This window comes from Canis lupus, chromosome 22 (assembly GCF_011100685.1).
Source record: "Canis lupus familiaris isolate Mischka breed German Shepherd chromosome 22, alternate assembly UU_Cfam_GSD_1.0, whole genome shotgun sequence".
In the NCBI taxonomy this organism is placed as follows: Eukaryota; Metazoa; Chordata; class Mammalia; order Carnivora; family Canidae; genus Canis; species Canis lupus.
In genome coordinates, this window is record NC_049243.1 from 57974486 (window position 1) to 57985868 (window position 11383).

At 46.5% G+C, this 11383-nt stretch overlaps 1 protein-coding gene across 4 annotated transcripts; it reads left to right on the plus strand.

Annotated features, from left to right (window-relative positions):
* Positions 1–7793: 7793 nt before the first annotated feature.
* LOC119865156 (protein FAM133A-like) lies at positions 7794–11157 on the plus strand. 4 transcript variants are annotated; one of them, XR_005376091.1, is made up of 4 exons: positions 7794–8096; positions 8335–8429; positions 9617–9650; positions 10405–11157. XR_005376091.1 is itself a non-coding variant. In XM_038569392.1 (2 exons), the coding sequence occupies exons 1-2, from the start codon at positions 7905–7907 to the stop codon at positions 10501–10503; spliced, it is 291 nt and encodes a 96-aa protein (XP_038425320.1). In that variant the 5' UTR covers positions 7794–7904; the 3' UTR covers positions 10504–11157. The 4 variants fall into 4 exon arrangements, 1 of the variants encoding a protein (XP_038425320.1); XR_005376092.1 differs by lacking the exon at positions 9617–9650 and having other exon boundaries at positions 8216–8429; XR_005376090.1 differs by lacking the exon at positions 9617–9650.
* The last annotated feature ends 226 nt before the right edge of the window (positions 11158–11383 follow it).

Below are 11383 nucleotides of genomic sequence, written 5' to 3' on the forward strand. Positions count from 1 at the left end.
TACAGAACTCCTTAAAAAAAAAAAAAAAAAGCATATATATATATATATGCTGTTTGATTCGCCAACATATAGTATAACACCCAGTGCTCATCCCATCAGGTGCCTCCCTCAGTGCCCATCACCCAGTCGCCTCATTTCCCCGCCCACCTCCCCTTCCACTACCCCTTGTTCGTTTCCCAGAGTTAGGAGTCTCTCATATTTTGTCTCCCTCTAACTTTTCCCCCACTTAGTTTCCCTCCTTTCTTCTATAATCCCTTTCATTATTTTTTATATTCCCCATATAAGTGAAACCATATAATGATTGTCTTTTAAATAAAGGTGTGTGCTTCCCCCTGGGGGTCTGTCTTTGTCAGCCAGGGCCTCAGGACAGTGTGGGCAGCTCCCTCTCTGAACTCCTAGGCTCCAGATTTCTCACACCAGGCCCTGGCCTTCCCCACCCCCGCAGGGCCGTTACAGAGCAGCACCAGGCACCCTGGAGAGTCCTGGGGGGCTTGCTATGTCTGCCTCGGCCCCACTGGGACCCTGGAGCATGCAAGGTGCCTTGGCTACCCAATTATGCAGACGCTATGCTGGATGGTGCTCTCCTCCACCTGCATGCATGCACCCAGTGGAACTCCTCACCAGCTCTCCATGCTCCCTTCTGGAAACCAAGGAAGGCATGAGAGCCACTTTCTCAGGAAGAACTTTAAAAACAAAAATATTGTCCATTAATAAAGATTTCTTACAACCGAAAGTGTTCAGGTAATTTGGAGCCCAAATGGCCTGGGCCTGGTGCCCAAAACTTGCTAAGTGGACCCCAAAACGCTCTGAATGTTCCATGCAGGCCAGTTGGTTCATCTGTAAGCCTGCAGTGGCATCAGTACCTCCTTATTAACATTGCTGAACCTCAAACACAGTAAGTACCAACGGCCTTAACCACCATCATTGATGATCCCTGGCTCACGACAACCCAGAAAACAGGACAATGAAAGGGCAAACATTAGACAAGCAGTTAGAAACAATGTTCTAGGACTTTTATCTCTAAGATTTTTAGGATTATTTTTACCAATGGTATTAAGTATACCATCAGTTATTCAGTCTGCAAACATTTACTGAGTGCTGAGGAGGAGAGTGGGTGACAAAGTTCTGGATCTTAGTCCTATTTCCTCTTGTATTATTATTTTGGTACCAAGAAAACCCCACAGACGTTGCTGGAGGCAGAAAGGGCCCCGTGAGGCAGGAATGAGGCAGATAGAGAGGGCACAGTGACACAGCAGAGGGCTGTGTCCCCTGAAGGTAGGAATACAGGGGCAGCCTGTCTGCAACCATGTCAGAAGGAATGTTGTCCTGATCTTGCAAAAGATGGAATTTGTGAACTGCCAGAGGAAAGCCTTTTAGGGCTTTGTTCCCTTGTAGTGGCTAGAGCAGACAGGATGGGCATTGAGGGGTGACAAGGAATGGGTGGCTTCGCAAGCCAGGGATGAAGTTGTGAGCAAGGGCCCAGGGAGTGGAGGAGAGAGCAGGGCTTAGATAACCTGAGGAAGGAACAAACCGGCCCCTCCAATGAAGGCTGCCAGAGGAAATACAGGGTGGCCGCTCCAGTGTGTCAGATACACAACCAGGAAGTGTGTAGTGTAAGTGTGTCCCAGGTATCACATGTGGTGTACTTACACCATCCTGCAGGTTCTATTTCTCCAGAGAATCAGCAACCCTGAGAGACTGTGAGATGGGGGGCCGGCACGCCCAACACCTGCAGGTGGGCCAGTCGGCTGGAGACCCATGGAGCTGCTCATGTTGCCATCTGAGTCCAAATGCTGTCTGCTGCCAGAATTCCCTCCTCCTCTGGAGAGGTTAAGGTTTTTTCTATTAGAGCCTTCAACTGATTAGACGAGGCCCACCCACCTGATGGAGGACCCACAAGCTGTTTTATTCAAAGTCACTTGATTAAAATTCTAATCTCATCTTAAAAATACCTTCACAGAGACATCTAGTAAAAAGTTTGACCGGAGATCTGGGCACTATAGCACAGCTAAGTTGACACATGAAACTAATGATCACGTTAGGCAAGATAGCTGGCTGAGCACAGTTTTGAAAAACTAGTGAATCTGAAGCAATTCACAACACATGCACGGGAATCTAATCCCAGAGGTGTTGAGTCATACAGCAAAACGGCAAACATACAGTCCAACTATCAGAAGGGCTCCGGGCATATGTCTCGCTAATGAGGAAATCCTTTTTTGAGAATCAGTCACCTAGAGATGCCTTGTTTTGCTTTGCTTTTTCCTTCTTTCTTTGAAAGGGCAGAGCTTTCTGGAGCCAATTGAAATGTGAAGTGTCTCCGGATGGCTACAGACAAAACAAGTCTTTATAGCCAGCTCTTACTCATTGGGCCTCAGAGGCACTTGGTGGGCCTCTCATTCCAAGGCCAAGTTTAGCTCAGCCCTCTCTCCTCTGTGCGGGTGAGAACGTTGGTCCAGGTGGACCTTTAACGACTGTTTCGCTACAAGAGATGCCCTGGGGAAGGCATCTAGTGTTATTTTGTAGATTTGGAACCTGAAGAAGCTCTCTGTGTGCTGACAGGAAGCTTTCTGCAGTCAAATGTCCCCCCAGGCCGGAGCTTGCCGAGGGCGGGGTTGGGCCTCAGAGCCCCTGCCCTCCTCTCGGCAGCCTCCCCTCCAGCCTTCGGCCTGTGCCTGCGTGGCTCGCAGCCCCTGTCTGGTGTCCTTGGGATCCCTCTATCGTACAGGAAACCCATCCTGGAGAATAGAGGCCAAACCCCAAAGCAAGGCCCTTCCCCTAAATTTAGTCCTCGAAGAGAGACGAGGAGTTTGAATACTTAGCATGGAGAACACCTGCCACACCCCAGGCTTTATTTTGTTTTCCTTCTTTGGAGACTCAGAAAAAGTTTGTCCTTGGCTCCCAGAGGGCCAGATGATGGGGCCTTATGTCCCTGAGCCGCGAGGGGGTCATGGGGGCGTTTGAACTCCAACTAGAGCCAGTTCTAACAGAACTTGCCTTGGACGAGGTCTACTCCTTCCCAGAGAACTTATTTGAGGAAATCTCCCCGGACCCATCTCAATTCTTGTCTTATGTTCCCAGAAAGGCTGTGTTCAAATGACCCCCCACTGGGTTCTCACCCTATTCCCATTGCACATACAATTCACCGTGAACCTGAGAGCAAGCGCTTTATTCCCACTTCTCAAGTGTTCACCCTGGGCCGGAGACTGCTTGAGAAATTTCACATCCTAACTTCTTTAACCAACAACCCCCTGGGGTAGGTACTCCAGATAGTACCTGGCCTCAGAGCTTGCTCTTCTTCCCCTGCAAAACCATTGTTTGGAGACATTTCATAAAGACCACAACTGACACACCAAACAAACCGTCCTAGGACCCTCTAAAAAGTGTTTTCACAGAACTCCTCTCATTTCCCTTCCATCACTGCCTGTGAAATAAGGCATTCTTTTCCCTCCCACCCACACTGTCTGCAGTGGGACCATGAGGGAGAGCAGCCTGGGAGAGGTGGAGGCTCAGCCTGGCCTCCCCAGGGCTTGCAGGGAAGTGTCCAGCTGCTTGCGGGTGGGTGCTCAGCCTGCCCGGACACAGGGCAGCTGACTGCGTCATCCCACACGGCGTCAGAGATCCGGTCCCCTGCTTAGCGTCAAGGTCTTCCCAAACTCAAGCAAGTCAAAAAAGAGATTCATTATCCTTCTTCCACAAACCATCCCTCCCAACTCTCTCCCCAACTTCGCAGTGATGACCGTCTGTCTTCTGGTCTCCCAGTCTCAAAACCTAACAGTCAGCCTTGGGAAGTGCTGTCCTTCTCCCTCTCACATCCAAACCAGGCTCTCTGCATGTCCTTGGGAAGGCTCGTGTACAGCACAGACACCGTGCCCACCTGGCAGGATCACGCCTGGGGGCACAGTGATGGGAAAATCAAGATGGTCCAAAGGTAATGGTTTTATCAGCTCATGGAGGAGAGGAAACTGGGACACAGATCATGATGATGCAGGGTAAGAAATGACAGGGACACAAGAGAGGGATGAGATCCTCACTGATGTGCTGAGGGATCTCGGAGCAGGACACGCTCACCTCCACGCTGCTGAGACAGAGAAGCAGCCTGGGAGCTGAAACTGCCACCATAACCCTTCCAGGTGCTCCCAGGGTTGGCCGGCATTAGGGAAGGAGAGTGAGTGGCTGTCAGTGTGCCCTCTGCAGTTTCAGGGCCTGCCTGGCGCAGGGGAAGGCCTGAGGTGCCACCTGTGCTCAGATGATGGGGTTTCTCTCAGATGATGGCTCTGTGCACCTGCTCACTCCTGCAGTTCATGAGCAAAAGATGCATATTTTTCCCCCTGGTCGTGTGTCTAAAATCAGTCTTTCAATCCATTTTACGCTGGCATTTTATTCAATGGCATCTTATATTGTTACTAGACCAAACTTTGTTTACGGTACAGAAAATCATGGTCTACCTTGCGTGCGATGCTGTCTCCGATGTGATGCACTGTGTCGTGGGAGCTTGGGCAAAGCGCCTAACCCCGCACTGCCCGAACTCTGTCATCTGTCCGGCCTGCTGATAGCCCGAGCTTTGGTGGTTGTGAAAAGCCCAGAAAGAAGACCGCACAGGAGCACATGAACAGTGGTTTGGGGCATAGTCCATTTAATAATGTCAGCCATCCAGCAAGAATGAGCTCTATTCGCTCCCTTTGTCCCTGTTGGTAGCATGACAGCTGGGCCACCCTGGTGCCTGTCCTGTGCTTGTTCCATGTGGGCGTGGAATAGACCGGAGGAGAAACAAGCACAGCAGGCTCATCCCGACCCGGCTGATTTTAACTTCACTCCTGATCTTTTCAACAAGGGATTTTTCTGGTCTGTGGTCCTGTTCTTCCCAACACAATGTTTCCCTGTGGTGGATCTAGAGAACCCCCAGCATCTGAAATGCTACCTATTGAAGCAGCAAATACTTAATGTGTAAAACTCATAAAATTTGAAGTAAATGTTAAGATACTTGTAATAATACTTCTAAAAGTATAAAATATGAAAAATTTTACCCTTGCCCCTCCAATGCCACCCTCCAGAAGGAAATCGTTACGTTCAGTTGTCGATCTTTCCAGACTCTTCCAATGCAAATAATATAAAATAGTGATTGCTTGAGAAATGATGGTGATTGTTGCTTGAAGTGAAATGAGCAACTTCACGCACAAAAATAGGACTGAATCCCCTCTGGCCGGTGGTAACGTTGCTTGGATTCTCACCCCTGAGTCCCCATCCTGACTTCTCCCCTCCTGGCTTCCCTCCTGTGACTCTCTCCCTGCTCACACGTGCACACTGGGAAGCCCCGTCTACCTCTCCTACACCTCTGTATCTCTCGGTATTCTCTTCCCAATAATTATGAAATGTGGGACATTTGGGGGGATTAGAGTGGATTTCTTTCAATGGTGAGAAGCTGGTCTTGAAGGGAAATTTGTTCTAGATGTTTTTCAGAGCCAGAAGAAGGGCCACTGAGTCAGAAGAGCACTCCCTTGGGGCGGTTTAGTTGATTAAGCATCTGCCTTCAGCTTTGGTCATGATCTCAGGGTCCTGAGATCGAGCCCCATGGTGGGCTTCCTTCCCTGCCCCTGTTCATTCTCTCTTTCTTTCTCTCCCTCAAATAAATAAAAAAATTTAAAAAAAGAAGAGCACTCCCTGCTCTTACTTTTCTTTCTTTCTTTCCTTCTTTCTTTCTTTCTTTCTTTCTTTCTTTCTTTCTTTCTTTCTTTCTTTCTTTCTTTCTTCTTTCTTTCTTTCTTTCTTTTCTTTCTTTCTTTCTTTCTTTTTCTTTCTTTCTTTCTTTCTTTCTTTCTTTCTTTCTTTCTTTCTTTCTTTCTTTCTTTTTTAAAGATTTTATTTATTCATGAGAGACACAGAGAGAGAGGCAGAAGCACGGAGGGAGAAGCAGGGAGCCTGATGCAGGACTCAATCCCAGGACCCCAGTATCACAACTGGAACCAAAGGCAGGTGCTCAACCACCGAGTCACCTGCCTCCCGGTGCTGATAGATGAGCCCCTCCTGCTCATCTTTCAACTGAAGTCTATGCCCACTCCTCCCAACTGCCTGAGGGCACCACAGAGCGACTCTCCTTGTGAGGCTGGATGTTGTCAACCTCTCTGATGGCCTTAAGGGCGTAGGAATCAACATTCAAATGCCAGCAGGTTTTGACCCAGCACCCTTATTGGCAGAAATTCATCTAAGGGAATAAAGAGACAGATGCACAGATAATATGTGAGAGCTGACATAATATGTCACAGCATTGCTCCCAATAAGATATATAAGAAATCTAACGACCACTAATAGGTGCATTGTTAAATACATTACTGCACACACAGACAGATGTGTCCGTTAAGAAGGGTGAAGCCTTATAATGTGGCCTTTAAAAAATCATATGTACAAATATGCAAACACGGAGAAAATTCTGGGAATAATATAAAAACATTAGCAGGAAAAAAAAAAAAAACATTAGCAGGAGTTTTCCCTAAAGAATTACTAGCGATTTTTCCTTCCTTGTCATTTATAGTATTACATGTTTCTTTCCCCACCATTGTCATGTTATCATTTATATAATGAAATCAGCTCTCTTCATCTTGGAAAACTCATGGTCTATCTTTCACTGTGCCTTCCCTGTCCTGAAGTTATCACCCAGTTTTGTGAGGTCCAGAGAGATCATGTTAGACCTGGGTCCCAGAGCCGATGTCCTACTATTGATTTATCCCAAAGGGAGGCAACAGTGTCATCACTCAAAAAAGAAGGAGGGGGGGACACCTGGGTGGCTCAGTGGCTGAGCATCCGCCTTCAGCTCAGGGCATGATCCTGGGGTCCTGGGATCCAGTCCTACATCGGGCTCCCTGCATGGAGCCCGCTTCTCCCTCTGCCTGTGTCTCTGCCTCCCTCTGTGTCTCTGATGAGTAAATACATAAAATCTTATTAAAAAAAAAAAAAAGGAAAGAAAAGAAAAAATAAAAAAGAAGGAGGGGAGACTAGAGGAAGAGAAAGTAGGTGAGCAAAGGCGGGACCTCATGTGCCGGTGAGGTTCAGCATGGTTTATCTCTTAAATCGAATTCGAATTGTTACCATATATATCACCAGTAGCACCGATGGTCTAAACTCACATTGAAGCATATGATGAAACAACCTATTCCCAAACTCTGTGAAGCAAGTGCCACAGATGGCTGTGGTTTTCCTGTGAGTCGGGGTGATAGATGAATGGCTCCCTGGACCCCTGCCCCTAATACTGGGCTCATTCCGAATACAACTTTGGCTCACATTTGACATTGTCATTTCAATAAGCACAATCGTGTGTGTCACTCTTTCCTATGTAAGTGGAAGTGGGAGATTGATTTTGGGTTAGCTTTTTCATATTATTGCAAAATCTACTCTGGATGGGTTTTGGGATGTGCGTGCTTTCTGAGGTTATTGCTCAGAGAAAAAAACAAATAAAAAAGCCTCACAGGGCCTAATGCACAGGAGCCTTTCTCAGGTTGTGCCTCCCGCTGCTGATAGGACCCGGAGCCCTCCCACTGCCCCCGCTGCATCCCAGAGAAAAGTTGTTCACCCCAGAGCTCTGACGGCCAAAAGAACCCACTCCCTCACTGTACTCCAGCTGTAGCAATGCTGGCCCCACTCTGAGGGGGGAGGCTGTGTTTCTAATAAAAGCCAGAAAGCCTAATATCTTGAGCTATTTTCAACCCTGCCTCTTGGACACATTTGGCTGTCTGTTTATTTTTGTTAGAAAGACAGACTTGTTTTTCTGCCAGGGGACTCTCTAACACCCTCTGCCTCCAACATCTGCACAGAATAGAATGCTTTGGAGGGTCACATGAGAAAAACACTCCCTCTGAAGGGGGCGAGGAAGATAGTAGTGTTTCTGTGTGAAGCAACAGAGTATGTAAGAGAAAATGCCAACCAGGCCACACCAAGGAGCCATTGTGATGGCCGTGCTTCAGCAGAAGAGGGATCTGAGGCCAGCGAACAAAGGTGAAGGGGACACTGCAGGACTCTCAGCTCCTGCGCAGTCAACATCTGCCGTACAGAACACAGCACCATTCTGCGGCGTTCAATATTCTCCTTGTGTGCCAGAGCCTAAAAGGGTACTTTACAATGCTGTTTGCTTATTTATCATTTGTCTCTTTTCTCATTTTGCAAACTCTATGAAACAGAGCGTATGTCTAATATACCCACCAATATATACTGGGTTTGCTGCCCACAGCAGATACTAAACCAATAGCTGAAGGAAGGAGGAGAGAGAGAAGGAGGAGGGAAGGAGGGAGGGAGGGAGCACGGATCTGCGCCCTCATCCAAAGACACTTCCTGCGCCACCCACACCAGGTCACCTGCTGCATGAAGGATCGGGACACTCTCTGCAGCACCTTGCTGCTTGCTTGGCAGAAAGCAGAGTCATCAATAAACATCCACTGAATTGGGTATGTTCCTCCGTGCTTGTTGGACTAACAATAGATTTGCAGGGCTGGTTCCTGGGGCTTAGCAGAAATGATCCTACTACTCAGATGCTTTGCAAGGTGAAGATGGGTGTGTGGCCAGAAATGCAGTGGTGGTTCCCATAACACCCTCCCAGGGTGACAAGCGTGGGTTATAATACTTGGAAAAAAGGAAGATAGGAAATCAATATACGATCCTACCTTTTCCCCAATGCTGCATTCGACTATTCAGTTCTACTCTAGGCTGTTTACCATCAAATACACTATGGGTTTGAACTCAGTTTTGGCCAATGGGTGATCTGGATGTGCCAAGAGGCGTTTCTCAGTTTTCTAATCTGTAGAATGGGAATTAATTTTTCTGTCTTGGCAGTAGTTATCCCCATGATTGAATAAAGGCAGTCTTCAACATGATTTTGTAAAGCATAAATTACTACACAACGTATTGCTCCTGTTAAAAATATCTGGCAGATATTTAGCCCTCATGGTGTGTAAGTATCTTGCTGAGCACTTCAGTGCTAACAACATTTATAACTCACAGCACCCCCATAAGGAAGTTATAGCAGTGAAGGTCCAATGATCATTTATCAACATGGAAACGGACACAGATAATGAAGGAGGCAAGTCCATTCCCGCTATTGTGATAAGGAGGACCTTCACCAATCAGTAACACCTCAGAGCAAAGGGACAGGCTTGGGGTTCCATGGAGGCAGGTGGACAAGGACAAGTGGGGCACAGGGTTGCCCGTGGGTCAGTGAGAGGCAGACGAAGGTTTTATCTGGTCATTGAGGAAGTGTGAAGGTGAGTCTTATCCTGGAAGAGTAAGAGTGGGTGGTCTCTCCCGGTTAGCGGTTTTCTGGAAGGAACAAAAGAGGATGGTGGAGGGAAAGGGTGGCTCACCATCGCTCTTTAGCAGGAACACAGGGCTGAAGCAAAATTCCACACTATCACAGGTTTAAAACCATGCCCAAGAATACACAGTGAGTAGTTCCGGTAGTGGTAGTACTAGCAGCCCTAGTGGCAGGACTGGTAAACATTTAGTGATGGTTTACTAAGTGTCTCATCACACACACACACACACACACACACACACACACACACACACTCAGATCTTTATATGCATTCCAGTCCAATAATTTTATAAGGAAATTCTCTTCTTCTTTTCTACTTTACAGATCAGAATGCCTACAATGCTCATCCCTCAGAGATGTAAGCACCCATCCAGGGTCAGAATGGTGCTGGTGGAAGGAAACATGACTTTACACCTGAGCTCCGGCTCCCCAGTCATGGTCCCCCCACCGTGGCATGGAAGATTTTGTGACACCAAACACCCTAGTCTGGCGATGATGATAGAAAATTAGTCTGTGGTTGAAAGCCCGTCTTCCTTTCCTATATGGCTTTTAAATTCAAATATCACATTAGATTCCTAACTCTTACAAGATTTCTGGTAAGGGATAACATATCAGATGCTGGTGGTTTTTAAGTTTAAGATCATTGTGATATTAATTTTAAAAGGAGGCTAGAAAACAAGAGGTGGGAAATGCAGCACGAAGGACATCTTTACATTAAGTTACCGATGCTAGCCTACCATTGTGTGCTCTGACTAGTGCCCACAGGATGCACAAACGCTTGCTTTCAGGCATCATCCCCCAGAAGTGAACCAAATGAACGAGCGTAAGATCGTCTATGGAGAGTGAAATTATAAACCAACTGAATGGTTCAGGACAGAATGAATGTAGGTTACTCTAAGAAAATGGAAGGGCTTACTAGTTACCTTTATACTCAACTGACTTCATGGAAAGAATTAGATTTTCTGGGGCACATGGGTGGCTCAGTCCATTGAGTGCCTGACTCTTGATTTCAGCTCAGGTTATGATCTCAGGGTTGTGAGATCAAGTTCCACAGTGGGCTCTGCACTGGGCGTGGAGCCTACTTAAAATTCTGTCTTTCCTTCTCCCTCTAGAGCTCTCCACTCGAAAAAGAAGAAGAAAAGAAGAAGAAGAAGAAGAAGAAGAAGAAGAAGAAGAAGAAGAAGAAGAAGAAGAAGAAGAAGAAGAATTAGATTAGCTGAAGAAATGATGCCTCTTAAAAAAAAAAAAAGAACTAAGAAGTGGTTGAAAAAAACTAAGAAGGTAGAGCTGACCTGTGCACCTGGCCCGGCCCCATCTGGGGAATGCAGGCGGTCCCTGTGAGGGAAGCCGATACCCTTCAACATCTGGAATTGTTCTTGAAGGCTTCTTTTTCTAATTACGTGCTCACTAGGCAAGTTTAAGACTACTCAACAGAAATCCTACTATCTTCTTCGATTGGGGCTATGGCTGGTTAATAGAAAAAAGAAAAGATTAATGCACAGAATTATACACACAAATCCTACACACCTTAAATATTTTGGTTGAATGTCATAAAACCATATAAATACTGATTCACTCATGTGGATGCTTTTGCTAATGGTCCCACCAATTGGATTTGTCATGGTATTTCTTTTTTTTTTAAGATTTTATTTATTTATTCATGAGAGAGAGAGAGAGAGGCAGAGACACAGGCCCAGGGAGAAGCAGGTTCCACCCAGGGAACCCGATGTGGGATTTGATCCTGGGACTCCAGGATCATGCCCTGGGCTAAAGGCAGGTGCCAAACCACTGAGCCAGGGATCAGGGATCCCCCTGTCATGGTATTTCTTGCATTAACAGATAATAAATAATAGAGTGTCTATGAATTCCTGTTTCTATTTATTGATGGCAGAGCAAGAACTTATTAACTCCCATGAAAAAATTTAATTCAGATGACTTAGCTCTAGAGTTTTCTCCTTGGCATCTATAGCTGCCTATCTACACTAATTTGAAAAAGTTATCTAAATATAAACCAAAACAAAATTAAGGTTGCTTTCATCAAATTCTTCCAGATAAGTTCACTTCAATTTTCATAGAAACTGTCTCGGTATA